The 20,926-nt window shown below is 40.5% G+C and overlaps 2 protein-coding genes across 9 annotated transcripts in view; both read left to right on the forward strand.

The window, feature by feature from the left end:
- SYNJ1 (synaptojanin 1) overlaps nucleotides 1-3,256 on the forward strand; it is a 107,655-nt gene extending 104,399 nt beyond the window's left edge. For 5 of the 8 annotated variants that reach the window (XM_075133093.1, XM_075133101.1, XM_075133109.1 and 2 more), the window contains one exon: nucleotides 182-3,256. In XM_075133093.1, the coding sequence (XP_074989194.1) occupies nucleotides 182-1,036 (855 nt within the window). In that variant the 3' untranslated portion in view covers nucleotides 1,037-3,256. The remainder of the gene's footprint in view (nucleotides 1-181) is intronic. The other 3 variants (XM_075133111.1, XM_075133115.1, XM_075133117.1) reach the window with 1 other exon arrangement.
- A 3,223-nt stretch (nucleotides 3,257-6,479) lies between these two features.
- CFAP298 (cilia and flagella associated protein 298) lies at nucleotides 6,480-19,982 on the forward strand. The gene is made up of 8 exons (XM_075133125.1): nucleotides 6,480-6,728; nucleotides 7,144-7,327; nucleotides 8,649-8,816; nucleotides 10,340-10,407; nucleotides 14,324-14,482; nucleotides 15,091-15,222; nucleotides 19,093-19,188; nucleotides 19,315-19,982. The coding sequence occupies exons 2-8, from the start codon at nucleotides 7,189-7,191 to the stop codon at nucleotides 19,423-19,425; spliced, it is 873 nt and encodes a 290-aa protein (XP_074989226.1). The 5' UTR covers nucleotides 6,480-6,728; nucleotides 7,144-7,188; the 3' UTR covers nucleotides 19,426-19,982.
- Nucleotides 19,983-20,926: the final 944 nt, after the last annotated feature.

The raw sequence follows: 20,926 nt of genomic DNA on the forward strand, positions 1-20,926 counted from the left end.
AAACAAATAATCATTATTACTACGTGTATACTGTATACATTATAACTAAACTGCATTGAGGCTTCTGTTTAAGTCCCAAAGCTTGTATTCTTGCCACAATGGAACAATGAGAAATGGGAGATGGTAAGGATCTTAAAAGCAAACTGAAATGCTACTACTGAACACCTTGTTTTCTTTACAGATTAAAGCAAATGGAGTCTATGGCATTAAACTTGAAACACAGTTAAACAATGACCCTTTTGAAGATCTGTCATTTAATCTGCTTGCTGCATCAAAGGTTCAGACATCTGTTCGAATATCACCTGTTCCAACTTTAAACCAAAAGGAGTTGACTTGGTTGCCTTCTGCAACACAAAGCAATGTTAACAGTTTGGATACTGTAAACTGCATGCCAGCTATGCCTCCTAATCCAGCCTATAGCAAATCCCAGGAACATGTACGCAGTTCTCCAAATTCATTGGTTACCAGACTGAACAGCACAAATCCTTTCACTGAAAGAACAGTTAATGCTGGAAACCCGTTTAGAACTGAAATGCAAGAACCTGAAGTAACTTCACAGCTTTTAATAGAAGGACCTGCTGCTTGTAACCCTTTCCCCTCTTTAAATCGTCCAAATCCTAGTAAAGGCAAGCCTATGTTCTCTATCAGTGCTTTTGAAGATAATTTTTATTTGCAAAGTAAATCTTCTATCGTGAAAAATACAAAACCGAAAGGATGGGTAACATTTGAGGAAGAGGAGGATTCCAGTGTAAAACTGAAGACGTCCTCTGAATGTGTTACAGAATTCAAGAGAGTCCGTTCCAGGAAACCTACTGGTTTTCCAGATTTAGTGGGCACTGAACCAGATATATTTCCTGGCTCAGACTTTACCTTTGAAAATGACTGGAATTCTGCTGATTCCTTCTATATGCTGCCAGCAAGAAGACCACCTGCACCTCCTGTACCATCAAGAGTAACCCAGACTATATCCCCTACAGATCCTTTTGCCTTGTTGGCACCTAAAGTGTCACCAACACAAGATTTTACAGAAAGATAGACATTCTAAAATAAAAGAGATTTTAAGTTTGTTGCTAGGTGTATCCAAAAGAATAATTGGGCATTGAGGTTATTCTGTGTGCAATAATTTATTGTCAAATGCACTGAACCTTAACTCTATTCATAGCAACCACTGTTTGTGTACAAATTTTGAATATGTATATATGGTAGTGCACAAATGAATTGTCCACAATTAGTATAAATTTAGATGTAGTAATATTGAAAGGATTAGTCGTTAATCCTCATAGAATGTACAACACTCTTGGAAATTTAGTTTTTGTTTATGAAGCACTTTCATTTCTGTTCTTCTCAGAGGAATTTCAAAATGCTCAAGAGACTTCCAGCTGTTAGACCCCTCCAGTCCCTTTTTACTGTTTGGTAACTGATATTTATAAATATTTACCAAAGAGCAGCAAAGTTTAATCAAAATATTGAATGTGGACAGGTACTATTTAGAAAGTAATTTATAACAGAGGTTATGTAGATTAGTAAGACTTAATTATATTTAAATTTGAGGCACAAACTAAAATAGTTACTTTCAAAATACAAATAAGACCTCATATACTAATATAGTAAATATTAAATTTATTGACTTTTTTGTCTACTAATTTCCTCCATTTGTTGATGTAAACTTAGAATAGCTATTTAATATTCAGTTTTATTCATTTATTCATCATTCTCTTAAAGGCTTTTTTTCCCCAGAAATTGGAAACTACTAATATTACAAAAGTCTTTCTCTTCACCCTTTAAAAAATAAATCCCATTTTTCATCTTTTGCTTTGATGTTTAAAACCAGGCTCCCGCTGTAAAGATGTGGGTGAGGAAATAAGCAATTATGCAGTGACTTCAGGAGTGTGTTTTGGGCACCATTTTGCCCAGTTTCATCCCTCTCTACTAACTGCTATAGTTTCAAAACCTTGCCTTCAGCAGAGAAAGCAGGAGAGCAGCAGCCCTCTGAGCTGAACGGTACTGTTCTATCAGCCTTCTGTTTGTGATAAATCAGCATTCTTCCTTCCCCCAGAGGTTGTAAACACCATATTTGTGGTGCTGCTTTGAAGTCAGTGGAGGCTACATCTTTTCACATAGGATACTGTAAACATGCAACTGGTCCTGTTTCTATAGTTTTCTGAAGTTCACGGTATTTGCATAAAATGTGGTATTTTGGTATCTTGAAGGAATTTTAAAATAACAAGTGTTGCTAAAGAAATCTTTATGTATGCTAAAGAAATGGTAATGTTCCTTACCATTCACCGTATCTTTTATAACATGACTTTCATATAAAAAGTTGTGTACATTCATCAAAAATGGAATGCATCAAAATTTTTTTATGAGATGTACTGGGGGTGAGCCACCATACACACCTGCACTTATTGGCTTAGCAAACAATTTATGCTATTTTTGCAACATTTGTAAGTGAATCATAGTTACTAGCATTACATTTATAGCAGCAAAAGAATATGACAATACTACTTCTAAATTCTCCAATACTATCAAAATATTCCATTCAGAAATAATCCACTCTTCCTTTAACAGTATAATTAGGAGATGCTGTTGGATAGAAGTTACAGTAGTGAGTTTTATATTGTGCTTTTTTTCTGTTCAGGTCATTAAAAAGTTCTTGTAAATTTTAAACACAGTACCTGTGATAAACTTTGTGCTTCAATATGTGAATTAACTAGTTTAAACTGTGGCTATTAATATCTATGTGATTGGTGGGTTTGGTGTACAGTCTTACATTAGCAAAACAATTTTGTTTTGGAAACTTTGCTTGTGCAAATTGCAGCTTTGTGATAAATATGTTCCTTGATGAATATTTAATTACAGTGCTTACAAACTGCTGTCTAAAATGTACTTAATATGCAGCACCTCAACACTTACATGGGATTAAGGAGTTTGACAAAATACTGCACAAAAAGATGCTAAAATATATAATACAAATAGCTAACCACTCTAATGTGTATTACTGGAAATAATTACTACCAAAAGTACTAAAATACTGAGAAGTAAAATTAGAAATGCTAAACGTATTTTCATGAATTGTGTTCCCCGTAGTAAATTGCTCTGTTAATGTGTAACAATTTTATTGCTTGTGGCACACAACATTTATGATGGTATACTTTATAAAACTGCAGTATTAAAACTCGGTGGCATACAACATTCCATACCTATCCTCTGAAATGCAGTAATGTATTACTGAAGTAAATATACCTGTCTTTAAGAAGTTTATCTTTATTCTCTTTTATTTTTGGTACTTACATGGCCCCTATTACCATGGTATGTGAGTGCCTCATGATCTATAATGCATTTATTCTCTCAGTACCCCTGTGAGGTAGGAAAGTACTGTTATCTCCATTTCACAATGGGAGAACAGAGGCACAGAGAATAAGTGACTCAACCAAGGTCACAGGCAAAGCAGACAGTTGGATCTCAGGCCAGGGGTGAAAATTCCACACCCCTCGGTGGCATACTTATCTCGACCTAACCCTCTGGGTGGACAGCAGTATGTTGACAAGGGAGCTTCTATCAGCATAACTACCATCTCTTAGGAAGGTGGATTAACTACCCCAGTGGGAGAAGCTCTCCCGTTGGCATAATAGCATCTTCACTAAAGCACTGTTGTGGCACAGCTGTGGTGCAGTAGCGTTGTACATGAAGACCAGTCTCCAAAGTCCGAGGTTAAAACCCTAACCACAGGACTGCCCTTCCTCTTCTAAATTAAAGGGTAATGTCGACCGCAAATAGAGACCCACACAGGGATCCCTCCTGCTGCTGCTTTTTAGCTGGGCCAGAGGACAAGCAGCTTCCATTGCTGCTATTGCGTCTACTTCTGAACGAGGAACAGCCACTGCCCTCACTAAACGGCCCCTTCACCATCAAATCATTCTTCCATTCTCTTACATTTCCGATTCACCTTGAATTGATAACTTTAAAATCTACTTTTCTGAATTAGTAGTGTCCTTTTAAAACATATGGTCATTTTCTGATAATCTTAGTCACAAGACTTTTTACCCATGGATAATTAATTTTCACAGTAACGTGGTGAATTGCTTTACATTATGTATATTAACAGATCTGGAAGTATAAAGTAAGTGCCCAAATTTGCAATGATCTTGGATCAGATAGGCACCCCCTCTCAGCTTTTGTAAATTATCTTAGAGGTGCAGCTATTTTAGTTTGGAGTGTAGATATTTTTCCCACCAGGATCTTGTCTATTCACAGTTAATGGGCATTGATCCCTTTCATAGCCAGACTGAGACTGGCCGCTGTGCAATCACTTTGGATGGCTGCAGCCACCACTGGTGTGTTGAGGGCACTAGGAGATGTGCTATTTCTTTACTGTTATATTCCTTTCTGTATATGTTCTGAGGTAACTCCCCACCCCTGCCCACTGTAGGCAGGGTAACTCTCGCCTTACAATACATGCCTGGAAAAAGAGAAACCCCTGAAATTACCCTCTTGACTGTTACCAGTACCATGCTGTCTAGGCTTCCTTCTGCCATTTTAAAAAGTATTGACATCTTTTATTAAAAATCAAGAAAAAATATTGCAGAAGGCTCTGTATTCACACTTGTCTTATTGCTGGCCTGCTGCAGTGGCACCTTTACTAGTAAAAGTGCTACTGTAGCCGGGACTCCAGTGTTTCTTCACCACATCATCACATGCGGCACAGAGAAATAAAAATGTCAGTGGCCTGGCCTACACCACTCATTCCACTATTGGTAGCGCTGCTATTAAACTAGCAGCAGCCAAAGAGCTGTCAATTCCCAGGACAGGATGTGCAGCTAAAGGCTCTGTCGCTTCCACTGCTGCTTCAACCCTTGCTGTGGTCCCAGCACCCTGGGCCTTTAAGCTAAACACCAGCTACCACAAAACCCCTGATAAAATCCTGAGAGTTGGTAACACAGCCAAGGTGAGCAACAGAGGCAACTTCTAGACAATGTGTGTGTCCTAGCCTGGGCCGCTGGGACCCCTGTCCTGTTGGGGCAGTTTGTGGCTGGGGTGCTTGGGGCCTCATCCCCCTCAAAGTATGCAAGAACATATATAATCTACATACACAGTAAATACCAATTGTGAACAGAGCAGCTCCATATGGATTTCCTGTGCTGCTTGTGGTTGGTATTTAGTAGTAGGGCAGTGCTTCCATCTCTACTGCCTCTGTAACACCTGCCCAAGCTGTGGCTTGAGCAGTAGCCATGATCACAGCGCCCCCTAACTGCACTGACAATCATCATGACTATGGCCACCCCTTAGGTAGATCTCTACAGGGCAGTGGTGCTGAACCAGGGGTATGTGTACTCCTGGAGGTTCGCAGAGGTCTGCTGGGGGTACACCAACTGATTTAGTATTTGCCTAGTTTTACAACAGGCTACACGCAGTGGTTCTCAAATGTTTGTACTGGTGACCCCTTTCACACAGCAAGCCTCTGAGTGAGACTCCCTTTCTAAATTAAAACGCTTTTTTATATTTAACACTATTATAAATGCTGGAGGTGAATTTAGGTTTGGGGGCTGAGGCTGACTGCTCATGACCCCCGCTCCCCATGTAATAACCTCGTGACCCCCAGTTTGCGAAGGGGGGGGCTACAGGAATAGACTCAAGGGGGAGAAAAACTTAATTGTTGCTCTTGCTTCACTGCCTCCCCTAACGACAAGGCTCACACCTGGAAAACAGGCTCAAGGATCACACTGAAATGGAAGTACAATATTTATATTCCAATTGATCCTTTTTCATTTTTGCCATACAATTATAAACTATAAGCAGCTTGCCCGTAACAGCGGGCTCTGACACTTTCGCACGTTTATGTCTGACTTTGTAAGCAAGTAGTTTTTAAGTGAGGTGAAACTTGGGGGTGCTCAAGGCGAGTCGGACTCTGAAAGGGGCACAGGCGCCTGGGAAGGCTGAGAGCCCCTTCCCCAGGGGCTGCGGCGGGGCAGGGGCGAGAGCGGGCAGGCCCTGGGCAGCTCAACGCTGCAAGAGCGGCGGGGGCCCGCTAGGTCTGGGGGCGCGCCAGAGCTCCGGGGTGCGGGGGGGGGGGAATCTTTCGGGCAGCGTCCCCGGGGCGCGGCGGCGGAGTCTGGGGGGTGGCCGGGGTCTGGGATAAGGGACAGCCCGCGGGAGCGAGGGGTAGCTGGGCGCGGGGCAGAGGACACAGGCGCCTGGGCTGGGGGAGCTGCTCGGCCCGGCCCGTGGCTGCTGCAGCGGGAGGTCGCTGGGCCCGGGCCTGGCGGGTATCTGGGCCGGAGCCACCCCGGGCCTGGCACGGGCCGCCCCTGTCCTAGGCCGAGCCGCCTCTGCGCCCCGGCGGGCGGGGCTGGTTCCTGCTGCAGCCCCGGGGCTGCTGCCGACTGATGCCGCCGGGGCTGGCCCTTTAAGAACCGGCTCTGCTCGGCCTCGCGCCCCGGCCCCGCCTCCAGTCGGTGGAGATCGCGGGGCAGGCGCGCTCCCCTGGCGCATGCGCTGAGGTGCGGAGTCGGCCCGGCCCCACCGTTCGCGGAGGCTCCTGAGCTGCGGCCCGGCGGGGTCAAAGCACCGCCTCGCCCCCGCCTCCTTCCTGGCGGTTGGTTTCCAGGGACGCGGCGGTTGCTGTGGCTGAGAGGCGGCGCGCGAGGGGGCTCTGGCCCGTCCGGGGAGCGGCGGATCGGACACGCGGCCGGCTCGTGCCACTGCGGAGCGAATCCCGGGCCCCGGGGCGGGTGAGAGACTGGGGAGGAGCCAGGCCGGGGGGAAGCCCAGTCCCGCCGTGCACCGCAAAGTGCGCACACCGCACCCTCCCCCCGCGCACCCCTATGCCCCCTCCACTGCCCTCACACAGCAGCCCCCATGCGCCCCACATACAGACCCCTCATCCCCTCTACACCCCACAGGCCCCCATAGAGCCCTCTCGCCTCTACGTCCCGTCCCCGCACATAGAGCACTTCTTAGTTGTGACAGGAACATTTTTGTTTAATCATAAACGCATAGATTTCCCTGTCTCTCGTCCTCCTTCCCACTCCTGTCTGCAGCTAACAGGGAAGTTACTTGTCCCTTATTAAAATGTTGGTAGCACACCATTGCCTGGTTCTCAATGCTTTTGCCCTGAGATTTCTCTCTCTCTCTTTGATCTGACAGGAAATTGGAGCCAACAACTCCCATCTCCTTTCGGTCTCTGCAGAAATGGTTCAGCTCCATGTGAAGCGTGGCGACGAGAGCCAATTCCTGCTGGAAACAACATGCGGCATCTCCATGGAAGATTTAACACAGCAAGTCACCAGGATCTACAATCGCAGGCTCAAAGTGCAGCGTATTTGCTCAGGTACTAGCCAAATCCATACACCACACAAGCGACCAGGGAATTCTATCTCTTGTACTTACGTAGCCCCATAACCACATCTGAAAGCCTCAGAGCTATTCATGTGTAGTAGGCAAGTACTGCTATGCTCATGTCACAGTTGGGGAACTGAGGCACAGAGAGAGTAACTAAGTTGGCCAGGGTCATACTGGAAGCCAGTGGCAGACCTGGGAACAGAGTAGAGCTGATTGAAAATCATTCCAATTAAAATTTTTGGACAAAAAAATATGCTTTTGTAAAACTGAAATTTTTGGCAGGAAAATGTTGGTTTTGCTGAAAATCAAAATGAGGGGCTCTGTTTCCCCCCATAGCTTTGGGAGCTGGAGAGGCAGCTTCTTTGACCCCAGAGCTTGTAGGGAGGGCTGAACTCCCTGGCTCCCCTGAAATGAAATTTTTGTCAAAAAACCCATCCTGGAAATGTTTTTGCATTTTTGATGTTTCATCCTGATTCAGGGCAATGTTTTGTTTTGTTTTAAATGTTTTTCATAGAAAGGGATTTCTATTTTTCAGGCATCTCAAAAATTAACCATGGAAAGGGACCCTCATGGTAGTCGATGATGATGATACTTTAGCCAGGCCAGAGGAACAAGCAGCCTCCATTTATCTTTGCCACCAGTGCTCCTGAATGAGTAGGAAACAGCAGCCATGTGCTGTCCTCACATCTAGCTTCTGGATCAGCACTTGTACCCATTTGTATGCATTTCTCTTAGCTGGCATAATTCTGTTGTCACTCATGGGTTCTGTGTTGCTTTTTGCGTATTTCAAAGTAGGGTTAAAACCCATTTCTTTATTTTAACATATACTATTTTGATGCCTCATGTTACTTTACAGTCATTAAAACAGTTGTTAAAACCTCTCAGGCCTGCCTTAATGCAGAGACAACATTTCAGTATAAAAATCAGGATATCCTAATGTAACTACATTTTCCAGAAGCATGAAGTCTAAAAGTTGGCAAAGCCAAATTTCAATACTTTGGTGTTTTAGGTTCTCTTCCCACATCAGATTAAAAAAAAATATTATGAAACTGTATATTCTAATAAAGTATAATTGTGCTGTTTTTCAAATTTGTTCGTTTAGTCAAAAAAATATGAAATTAAACAAAGGAGATTTAGGAATTATCGCTAGAAAAAGGTGGTGGCAGTAAAACAGCAGGTGGCACTAGTGTACACCTGCTTACAAAAGTTCCTCTTTGCAGCTCTTTAAAAGCTGAAACTTAGCCTGTTCAAATAAGTGCCTTTGACTTAACATTGTTTTCTGCTTCTAAACTCTGACCTTGTTTTTTAAGAAATGGAGGAGCTGGCAGAACATGGTGTCTTCTTGCCTCCTAATATGCAAGGACTGACAGATGAACAGATTGAAGATTTGAAATTAAAGGATGAATGGGCAGATAAATGTGTACCAAGTGGTGGAAGTGTCTTTAAAAAGGATGAAATTGGACGAAGAAATGGACATGGTAAATGCATCTTAAACATGCATATCTCTGTATGAGCATAACTAAGACATAGCTGTATGAGGAATTTAAAATTATTTGATATTTTGACTAAATGCTGTTGAATTTCATAACAACAAACCTCTAATTTAATCTCAAAGCTCTTAAACGAGAAATCAAGTAGATGTTAGTGTATAGTTAAAATTATCCCAATTGCAATATCTGTCAGCCAGTCCATTTCCTGTAAAGTACATAATTATAAAGTTATTTAAAAAAGGAGATTTTTTTAAAGGCAGTTCTAGTAGTATTGGGCAGCAATTAAACTCATAGAAACTGCTTGCTTGGCTGCAGTCTCACAAGAAATGAGACTTGAGAAATGAGACCACATCAGGTCTTGGATTTAGACTTGATTTAACGTTGATATTAATTATTCAAGAGTGAATAACACTATACTGCTTTTCCTCAACATGTATTTTAGATTACATCAAAAAAAAATGTGTTGAACAATAAGGTTGCAAAGTCAGGTTTCAGAGTAACAGCCGTGTTAGTCTGTATTCGCAAAAAGAAAAGGAGTACTTGTGACACCTTAGAGACTAACCAATATATAGTCTCTAAGGTGCCACAAGTATCCTTTTCTTGTTGCAAAGTCAAGTACTCAGAAATTAGGAAATTTCAGAATTAAGGTTGCCTGTGCAACCATTATTCAGCCCCTAGATATAGTTATTAATAAGATGATCACATACTATTTTTTCCACAGGACCCCAGCCTCATTTAGTGAATGGGTAGATACTTAAGATTTCTTTTTCTCTTCATTCATTAGATGGTCTTAGGCCTTATTTAACGTAGGTTTCCCCCTCTGTTTCTTTTCTCTCCTTTTCCCTCATCTCTCTTCATTGAAATCAGGCAGCTTCCTCCTTGTTCTCACTGCCACGGTGCCAACAGTGTAATCATTGAGATCACAGAAGAGACAGTTTCCTTGTTCTCAGTTTCTGTGCCCCACACCATAAATGACCTTTAGCAAAAGGAAGGAGCAATGACCCTTTTGTTTTTAATTTTATTTTCTTCTTTTTCTATTTTTTAAAGTTATGTTCATGTAACCACATTTTACATTAAAGGTCAAGAAATTCGAAGCTCTAGTTCCCATAAAAGCGTAGCTCAGAATTTTTTCACAGTATAGAATGAAGAAAATAATATATACAATATGAGCCAGAGCTAATACAGGAGAGTCAAGCTTTATATGTTTCAGTATAACAATAGCATTTAAAAGGCAAAGCCCAATCAAAGTGACCTTCTGGGTGCATGTCATAAATCTTACCCTCTATTGTAAAATAGTGTTTTTGTTTCTTGTTTAGAGTACAATCGAGAAACTTGATTATGAATTTGTAGACTTATAAATAGTGAAACTAAGTAGCATGCCTTCTGGGTTTGTGATTTAGTAGTGTTTAAATTAACTTGCTTACGGTAGATTATATATGGCATATGTAGGCAGATTTTTATAGCAAGAAATATTAATGTATTGTATTAAAGATGCATCTATTGTTTTTAAGCTCCAAATGAAAAAATGAAAGAAGTTTTAAAAAAGACAGTAGAGGAAGCTAAAGCACAAATATCTAAGGTAAGATTTTAAAGTGACGCTGAATCTTTCAACAGTGTTATGGATGCTACATAGCTCTTCTGTTTTTCAAAAATAACAGATTAATTTTTCATTTGAGTGCAAAGGACAGTAATTTCAAGTAACAATGTAAAATAATTTGAATAGTCTGATAAAAACTGTGAAACTCCAATTCATCATTTTCTTAATGACTTGTGGCAAGATTTTTTCAGTGAGTTGCAGAATCAGATATTAAACTCTGAGTGAATGCTGGCATCACAAATTTTGCATTAAATAATTAAACCACATTTCATTCCACTCACATGCTCTTCATTTTTTATTTGTTATTGATACATTCTTTAAGTGAATGCTTGTCAGGTTTTCTAGTGGAAAAATTAACTACATTCAGAAATTTGTAGATTAATATTTACTCAATTATATGTAAAACTACAGCACACTATATTAATGAGCAATAGGTATTTTAAAGTAATTGAAATGAGGTGGTCTAGACTCGATGACCCAGATGTTCCTTCCAGTCCTGTTATCACTTTTTCATAGCCTAGATGATTTAAGCCCCGATCCTTCCAAAGCTTATCCACATGCTTTAATTTAACCACATGTAGTTACACTGAATTCAATGGAACTAGGCATGTGCATATGTCTTTGCAGGATTGAAGCCTAAATTATTCAATTCCACTTTAAGAATAGCTATATATTTTATGTTGACACACTACTTGTTTATGACATAGAAGCACAAATGCAGTAATGACTTTTTATTCATATACTTTTCCTTGTAAATCATGGCTCTTTGAAATTCTTCTAAAGTACATAAGTTGACAGAGAAATGTTGCAAACAATGGGGATTTATATTACTGTTTTTTAGTCCCATTAGATTTAAAATGAACATGCTATTTTTTTAGGTTGGGGGCTATTCTACATCTATAGTGGCATTATAGTGGCGACCCCCCCCCCCCCGTCGCTCACTCTTTCCCACCCTCACTCACTTCCACTGGGCTGGGGTAAGGGATTGGGGTTTGGGAGGGGGTGCAGGCTCTGGGCTGGGGCTGAGGGGTTTGCAGTGTGGGAGGGGGCTCTGGGCTGAGCCTGGGGCAGGGGGTTAGGGTGCAGGAGGGCGTGAGTGCTGCAAGCTCTAGGAGGGAGTTTGGGTACAGGAGGGGACTCCGGGCTGAGGCAGTGTGTTGGAGTTCAGGAGGGGGGTGCTGGATCTGGAAGGGGGCATGGGGTGCAGGACGGGTTATGGGGTGCAAGAGGGGATATAGGGTGCTGGCTCCAGGAGGGAGCTCAGGGTTAGGGTGTGGCCTCTTGCCGGGCAGCACTTGCCAACCGGGAGCCGTCGGAGGTGGCAGAGCGTGGCTGCCACTCCCAGAAGGGGCCAACGGACCCCTGGGGGGCACATGGCTCTGCGTGCTGTCCCTCTCGGCAAGCACCGCCCCCACAGTTGTCCCGGCCAATGGGAGCTGCGGGGACGGTGCTTGCAGGCAGGGGCAGCGTGCGGAGGGAGACCCCTGGCACACACACCTTAGTGACAGCCACGCTGTGCCACCGGAGACCGCGATCGACCTGAAGAGCCTTTAGGATCAACCGGAAGAGCCTCTAGGATCGACTGGTTGGTGTCCACTGTGCTGGAGCATGCTTGCAACTTGCTTACTATATACTCTTTGCGTCGTGTTCCCAGATGCCATAATGATTTCTCAGGAACCTATAGGATTTTTGGCACAGATTGGAGAGAAGATGGCTGGAGAGCCATCTGTAACCTGATAGTCATTGCACAGAAGACATTATGAAGGCACACTGTTGCATTGACTTAGGCAGAAATATAATTTATCCTTGTCCATGGACATTGCCAGGTACCTTCCAGCTGAAATATTTGTTAGTGAGCAGTTTGATTAATCATGATTGACTCTTCACCCATCCCTCTCCCTGTTTGTTCCTTCAGCTTGTTGATGTAACTCTTTTATTTGTAGTATTAAACTAGAACTCAGAATTGGTCTCGGAGTCTATGACTAAGAGAGTAAGGGGTCCCTGAATTCCTATCATGTTCAGTTCAGTTTCTTATTTTGATGTCTCTAGTGTTTTGGGTTCCACGTCTGCATCACTTGACTCTGATTCATTTTGGTTGGTTAAAGCAGTTGATGTAGCTATAATATCGCTGCCAGGGATTATCAGTGTTCCACTTAGTAAGGATGTTGACCATTTTCAAACATGCAGATCTTGTCCTCAAGGATTTGCCACTTGATAGTAGGTTTTTGCCAATTGTTGTCCAGTCTCCTACCTCCCCATTTTCCATGATGTGATTTGAAAAACAGTGACCATTCTGTACAAGGTTTAAGCACTACTGACATCTTACATGTGTTCCAGTTTGGGTTCAGCAATCCCCTTGTAGTGACCCTGCTTACGAGAGCCATGAATTATGATCTCCTCATTTTAGTTTACTGATGTTTGGCCATTCTGGTCGTGCTGGACATCTCAGCAGCTCATATATATGAGGCCTCTTGGCAATATCATTTCTAAGTATGAGATAGATTATTAGTATAGTGCTGAGATGCAATTTTGTGTCCCTTGCTAAATTGAATCCTGCAGATTTGGTCTCTGCTCTAGAGGAATGCCTGCATGAAATTTGCTGCTAGAGACTGTATTTTAATTTCCTGATCATAACTATTACATAGCATTGCTGTGTTTCACCATGGAGGATGCTGCATGTAAGTAGTGGATTGAAATTAGTCATATATTGTATTTTTGTGAAGTGCCTTGGGTTGCTTTTGAATGAAAGGTGAAAACATGTTTTTTATTTGTATATACATTATTTATAGCTAAGAGCCTTAAAATATGGTCAATTTACTTGGGTTTGGAGGTAAATTTGTTTTCAAATTATCAGTCCATAATGATGAAAATGAACACATACAGTACTTTTCTTGCCAAGTTTGATCTTACAGATTGGGTGGGGGGGAATATATTGTACTTGCCAGCTAATGAGGCTAGTAACGGCCACAAGGAGGCATCATTCTTTTAGTCTCCTTTTTATAACTCCCTGTATTGAAAACTTTGGCGAGGCAAAATTCATTAGTGAAATATAAAAGTTTGTTTCAGCTGCTTCTTGTTTCTTCTAATCTGTGCAGTGATTATTCCAATCATATGTTTGCAGTGTTGGAGCTGTGACAGTCCCAGGATATTAGAAAGACAAGGTGGGTGAGGTAATATCTTTTACTTAACTGACTTCTGTTGGTGAGAGAGACGAGCTTACACAGAGCTCTTCTTCAGGGCACCAACAGAAGTTGGTCCAATAAAAGATATTATCTCATCTACCTTGTCTCTCTATTAAGGTCATACAGCAATTAAGTGTCTGTGCTGCTACAGATCTCCATATGAGCTGCTCAGAGTGCTAAGCATTACCTTAAGAGCAGATCCCATTTGTGATTTGCTCATTCTTGTCTTTCATTTGCAGGTGCTCTTTTATCTGAAGTCTCAGGTCTATACGACCCTTTCTCTAACCCTCATTTGATTTTTACTACTTTTTAACTTTTGTCCATGAATCACAAATAGTCAAAATAAGAAATTTCCCCCTCCAGTTTCTGCAGTCATCGGTACGCTTATTTGAGTGCCTGTGTTCAATAAACACCTACAGCAGAAATTTTATTAAGTTGTGTAGCAGGCATTTAATGGATATTTGAGATTTCATTCCTTTGCCAATAAAAGCAAATAGAATAACAAGACAAAAGTTTACTGCTATATGCAGCTGTTTTATGAATCAGGATAAAGAGAACTGAGAGTGATTTGCTCTGACATAAATATCTGTTTAGCCAGTTGGCTTCATTTAAATATCACACTGTTTAACATTGTGAACTGATTGCAAAACAGATGCTTTCCTCCTAACTTAATTACTTTGTTTAAATTTTAACAATGGCTCCTGTCTGTATCTCAGAAACAAGTTCAAGCTAATGTATGTGTTAATATGGAGATGGTGAAAGATGCACTGGACCAGCTCCGAGGAGCTGTAATGATTGTTTATCCGATGGGATTGCCGCCACATGATCCAATTAGAATGGAGTTTGAAGATAAAGAAGACTTGTCCGGAACTCATGTATGTAGTAACATATTTGGGTTACATACAGTGATTTGGTTCAATTTATGCTCTCCTAGGAAAGGAAGGAGAAATTCTTCATTTTTATATGACAGTAATTATTTGATTTCTTGTACACATTCTGATTTCTTGTTGGTTTCTAAATATTTTTGTCTCTAATGGTTTTTAAAAATACATGAGGTGTCAATAAAATAATTTAAAAATAAGATGAACAAACATATATTCAGTTAAAGTGCCCCATACTAATGTGAGTTCATGTAGTTTTATTTGGTTGTCCACTTGAAATAGCTGGTATCTTTATAACACCACCTGTGAGAATTAAACATTTTGAGTGATAAAACTGGAGTCAGAATTGAGGAGAATAATACTGTATTGGAGGGACCAAGACAATACAGATTAAGATCAGAGGAAGAAAGATATAGCGGTAACCCTTTTTTAATAAGGATAGAGGGTAAAATTAAGGGAATTTTAAATGTTAACTGAGCTTGTTGTTGTTACTCCCAGAGGGATCATCTTATAAACTGACTATGGAAGGTTGCTGCAAGAGTCTCTGTTTATGCAAAAATTACTAGTGTTCTATTTTTTCTTGCAAATTATAATTGTCACAGGCTGGACTTGAGGTTATTGAAGAGTCTGAAGCACAATTGTGGTGGGCAGCAAAGGAGTTAAAAAGAACAAACAAACTTTCAGACTTTGTGGGCAAAAATGAAAAAACTAAAATCATTGTCAAGCTACAGAAAGTGAGTATTACTGTCAATCTCTACTTATGATTCAGTGCTGACTTTTTTTACAGCAGAGAATTTCTAATTGATTTAGAAAATGGATCTGGTTAATTTCAGCTTGGGTCTCTCAAGGTTATAAAACCAAGACTGACTTAAAGGCTTCAAATACTATAAGTCTTCTGTTTTTATTAATTCCTTTAGTCAGCAGTGAAATCCTGCCCATACCCCCAGAATATACTTTTGAAAGAACAACCAAAAATTGCAGATATTAAGGTTTGCATTAGACTAAAAATTAAATAAAAATGCCATTTGATGGAAGTTGAGACAGAACATTTGTTCTTCAAGTGATTGTCCTCATGGATTCTCTTTCTGATACATGTGCATCCTATGTGCAAGATCAGATTCTTTTGGCCACAAGTGTCCGTTGGGGTTGCATCTGCACCTTGGATGCCCTCACCGCATCCCCTCACACCTGAAGTCATAAAGGATGGAGTGTGCCCAACCATCCCTCCATTCCTTCTTACTGACTGTGGCTGCTAGACAGAACCCCTGGAGTGTCTGCTTCCTTGTCTATTGTGTGACTTTCCTAGTCTTTGGGTGGGTGGGTGTGTGTGTGTGAAGGTAGGTAATGTGGTAAGCTTAATTTTTCCTCTTTTTATACCTCTTTTTTTCCTTTTCTTTTTTTTTTTAAGTGAAACTTTATTTGTGCTAGGGACTTCCCTAGTACCAGGATGTAGCTAGGATTATGGCTGAAACAAAGCCCAGAGGGTTCAAAACTTGCCTCTCCTTTGATGAGGCTTTTCTGCTCAATGACAGCCACTCAAGCTGCCTTTTTTGTCTTGGTGAGGGGCACATCATCCCTAATAGATGCTCAGTGTGTTGCTTTTTCACCAAGAGGACACACAAGGTGAGAGAGGCCTGTCTTAAACTCTTCCAGAGTACTCAGTGAGAGCTTCCTCAGAAACAGAGAAAAAAGGGCTTGAACATTCTTCCTCAGATAACGATCCTCTGAGCTGTGGCTCTACTCCAACCTCGCTTCAAAGAGATCAAACCCTTCAATGACCAAGACTGTCAGCTAACTCCTCCTCCTCCTCCTCCTCCACCCAGTCATGTGAAAGGCATAGGCAGGAACATTGTTCCCACAGTGACCACAGGCCTAGGTCACTTTTCCCAGGGCCTAGTAAAGTGAGGCAAAGATTTTTTGAGGTCACTCACCCTAAAGGCACTTTACAGCCCAGGTTGAGTCCTTAGATGTCTTAGCAAAACCTGGTAACCAAGTGCACATGGTACTCTCTGATACAGCTGTCCATAGTTCACTTGGTACCAACTTCTCAGTACCAAACTGCATGAGTATTGGCACATGTGGTCCTGGCACCATGACTGAGGAGCTGACCCCTGTAGTGCATATGCTCCTGGTACCAGCTTTCTTGGTACTAAGTATCAGAGGGGTAGCCATGTTAGTCTGGATCTGTAAAAACGTCAGAGTCCTGTGGAACCTTATAGACTAACAGACGTATTGGAGCATAAGCTTTCGTGGGTGAATACCCACTTAGTTGGATGCATGTCGTGGAAATTTCCAGAGGCAGGTATAAATATGCGAGCAAGAATCGGGCTAGGGATAACGAGGTTAGTTCAATCAGGGAGGAGGAGGCCCTCTTCTAGCAGCTGAGGTGTGAACACCAAGGGAGGAGAAACTGCTTTTGTAGTTGGCTAGCCATTCACAGTCTTTGTTTAACCCTGAGTGGTGGGGGAACTGTTCGTCTGAGCTCAGGATTAAACAAAGACTGTGAATGGCTAGCCAACTACAAAAGCAGTTTCTCCTCCCTTGGTGTTCACACCTCAGCTGCTAGAAGAGGGCCTCCTCCTCCCTGATTGAACTAACCTCGTTATCCCTAGCCCGATTCTTGCTCGCATATTTATACCTGCCTCTGGAAATTTCCACTACATGCATCTGACGAAGTGGGTATTCACCCACAAAAGCTTATGCTCCAATACGTCTGTTAGTCTATAAGGTTCCACAAGACTGTTTGCTGCTTTCTTGGTACCAAAGTTCTTCTCAGTACCAAGTGATCTTGCAGTGACTACACAACATGAGTCACCATTGCTCTTCTCAGCCAATAAAACATCTTTTGCTTCATTGTTTAGTAGTACTACTACAGTACGAGTCAGCTCTTCAGCTGCAGTAGTGGGGGAACTCAAGATCACCAGATAGGGTAGCTCAAGTCCTCTCCAAGAGATCTAAATGATTTTTACACATACCCAGATCCTGGATCACTGGGAGTGACATCAGCAGAGACCCACAAAGATGATGATGGAAAACAAAGATCCCAAAAAGCTAAATTTATTTGGCAAAATGATTTATTCATTATCAAGTCTGTAGATGTGCATCTCAAATTACCAGGAGCTTCTGTCAAAATGTGGTTACCTTAATTTGGAAAAGGTAACACGATTTATAGAGAAACTCCCTCAAGAACATAGGGAGGAACTGAAATTTATTGTCTGAAGGACAGTTCGTAGCTTGAACATCAGTATAGGTTGCATTAACTGCTTATGATCTGGCAGAACTCTCAGTAGCCACTTCCATTGCCATGTGCAGGGCTTCATGGCTCCAGTCTTCAAGACTACCTAAAGAAGTCCAGATGAAGATAAGGGATCTCCCTTTTGAAGACTGTGATCTGTTCAGTGTGCATATCGCAGTCACATTCCTGGCCCTGGAACAGTCTGCATAGTGGAGCTGCCAGCCCAGAACCGCAAACCACTAGGAACAGCAGCACAGTGAAACTGAGTAGAATGTCAATTTCGTATATTTGGTTTTGGAAACGCCATGTTTTGGTGTTTCCTAAATGAAATTTTTGATTCACCAAGAAATTTTGTCAACTTGGTTTCATTCCAATGAGGAACAAACCCAGATTTCTGGTCATATTTGTGGATATTATACCTTAAGTATTCTACACATTAACATCCTGGGCCAAGATTTTCAAAAATAAGTACCTAAATTTAGGCGCACAAAGCCATATTTAGGCACTTTAGTAAGTCTTTTGAAGTGCTGAGCAGTCATCTGCTGTCATTGAAATAGCCTATTTTATCATTTGTTATGTAGGCCTGTTTCTGGGATGTGCAGAGATATTTATCAATACTATTTAATTTCATACTTACATGTTATATTAGCATTTGTACCATCCTTAGTATCCAAGATTAAAGATGAAATCTAAGTATACTTCTGTTAAAATGTAAATTTTAATTGCTTCTCATAGATTAAACTGTTTGTCATGAATACAGTGTACATAGACAAACTGGTTGAACATGGATAAAACTAGTCTTTGAATTTAAAATTCAACATAATTGGGGGGGAAAAGCACATCATGTGCTTCACAAATTTAGATACTAAGATTGTTATGCATATGAGGACAATAGTGAGACATCTTTGAGAATCTTAGAATTGTGGAAAAATAGAATTTAAACAAGACATTTTAAAAAATGTTTTATTATTGGGTTTGTTTTGTAACCTTAAGAATTGCACTATTAAAGCCAATGACAACTTTGCCATTGACGTCAGTGAGTACAGGCTAAAGCTTTGTGAAACATTTTGTTAATTACTTTTATAGTAGAAATTTCAATATTTTTAAGTTCATAAATAAAATAGACAGAGGCCACATCATCAAGCTCACCACTCCCTTGACTTTAATATAACTGATTAGGCCCAAAAGTGGAGGAATATTTCTCAGTTAAATTAAACCTTAACGTTGATTCTTCTGTCTTATAGAAAGCCATGAAACTTGACGACTTACTGTTTGAGGAAATATTTGTTTAGCACCTTAAGATTCTTGTGTACTTATTTTTTTGTACTGAACGTACTATCATGAATAATTTTTATCAATTTACTTTCAGAAAGGACAGGGTGCCCCATCACGTGAACCTGTGATAAGTAATGAAGAGCAAAAACAGATGATGCTGTATTATCACAGGAAGCAGGAGGAACTCAAGGTAACAAGTGATTCTACTGTGTTACATGACACAACAAATAGAGTGAAGCAAATATAACTAAATCTCTTTTCAGTTATTTCATAAAAGCTTCTTTGTTAATTTTATTTGAAACAATTTTATTTGCAGAAATTAGAAGAAAATGATGACGACTCCTATTTAAATTCAGAATGGGCAGACAGTCATGCTTTGAAAAGACAGTTTCATGGTGTAAAAGATATTAAGTGGGGACCAAGATGAAGCTCTCCAAACAGACTTTGCCTCTTTAGAAATAAATAAATAATTGACCCACTCTTGTTTTGGAAATGACTAGCACATTAGTAAACCTCAGTTAGCATTTGTGGCAAATGTTGAAATTTCCAGTTTCTTAGTAGAGGTTCATTTTAAGCTTGAGTTTTTCAATGAAAATGTCACATTTCTATTAACTGTCTATAGCAGGACTCTTCTGTAGTATGACTATGTAGATTACACATTGTAAATTTTCATAATTCTGTTTTTACAAATGTTTGTAACTGGAATAATTAAATCTTAAATTATTTTGCAAACAGCATTCATAGCTAATAAAAATAATTAAATGGTTGTGCTGGTAGCCTTAAAGTTCTCCTTTATTTTGAAAATCAGTTTTCATGTGTACCATCTTGAATCAATGCAAATTCAGTGGTGTTAGCTATTTGTTTGTATCTTAACCCCCAGGTTAATTTTAAACTGTCAGTTTTTAAATGAATGGATTTTTGTTAGCAATTATTTAAACAAAGTAGTTTTGTTTGAACACCGATTAAAATGAAACTTTTTTGGTATGCTTCAGTTTCACTCCACATTTTCCTTATTTTCCACTTTTTTTCTTTTAAAACTGAAAGCAAGGAACTGAGCACAGTTAATAGTATCTTGTTTTCATATATCATCATTTTCATGTGTAGCCTAAAGGAAATCCAGTTGTAAATGATTAGCATCATTTCTGAATAGGATTGAGACAATGCAATAGCTGTGTCTATGTGAAGGTGAAATTTTTAAGATTGTAAAACAAGTTAGGCTTTGGAAAAAGTTACAGCGGTTGTATCAACATCACATTTTCTTTCAAACAGATACTTTTTATTTTAACATTTATTATAAAAGTGGCCAGTTATAATTGAGTTTCCATTATAAGCTTGATTTTGGCCCCTCTCTGAAATCCCCACAAATACTTATATTGCTCTCAAAGTTTATAGCAGTAAGTCTGGGTTCAAGATACAGGGTGGTTGGGGTTTTTTTGTTTTTTTATCAGATTTAAAGTGAACTGGACATGGGGCTTCTGAATTATGGCACCTTCAAATAGGAATGTTCACGAGAGTTCACTTGTTGCCAAGTGGTAGAAGAAAAGGAAGATTCTGTTAGCTGAAATCCAGTGCACAGTACCAAAGACTATTTGATTACAATCAAATTTGAAAATGTAATAACTTTTTCAGTAGGCAAATTGCTGTGGATCATTGGCTGACAAATGTAGGTGTCAAATGATGGCTGGAGAGCTGTTCTTTCATTTGTTTAACTCAAATGTAAAAGGAAGTCTAGCCCTTCTTAACTTTCAGTAGATAACTCAAGTCATTTAGGGGGGCTTACCAATGGGAGAAGAATATTTTTCACCAAAACTGAAGTTAAGACAACCTGTTTGTAAATTAACCCACTTTAAAGGAAAGTAGTCTCCACAGTAACCAATTTTTATTGAGGAATCTTAAGTATGTATTTAAATATGCCAGCAAAAAGAATA

The sequence above is a fragment of the Caretta caretta genome, chromosome 1, assembly GCF_965140235.1.
Source record: "Caretta caretta isolate rCarCar2 chromosome 1, rCarCar1.hap1, whole genome shotgun sequence".
NCBI lineage: Eukaryota > Metazoa > Chordata > Testudines > Cheloniidae > Caretta > Caretta caretta.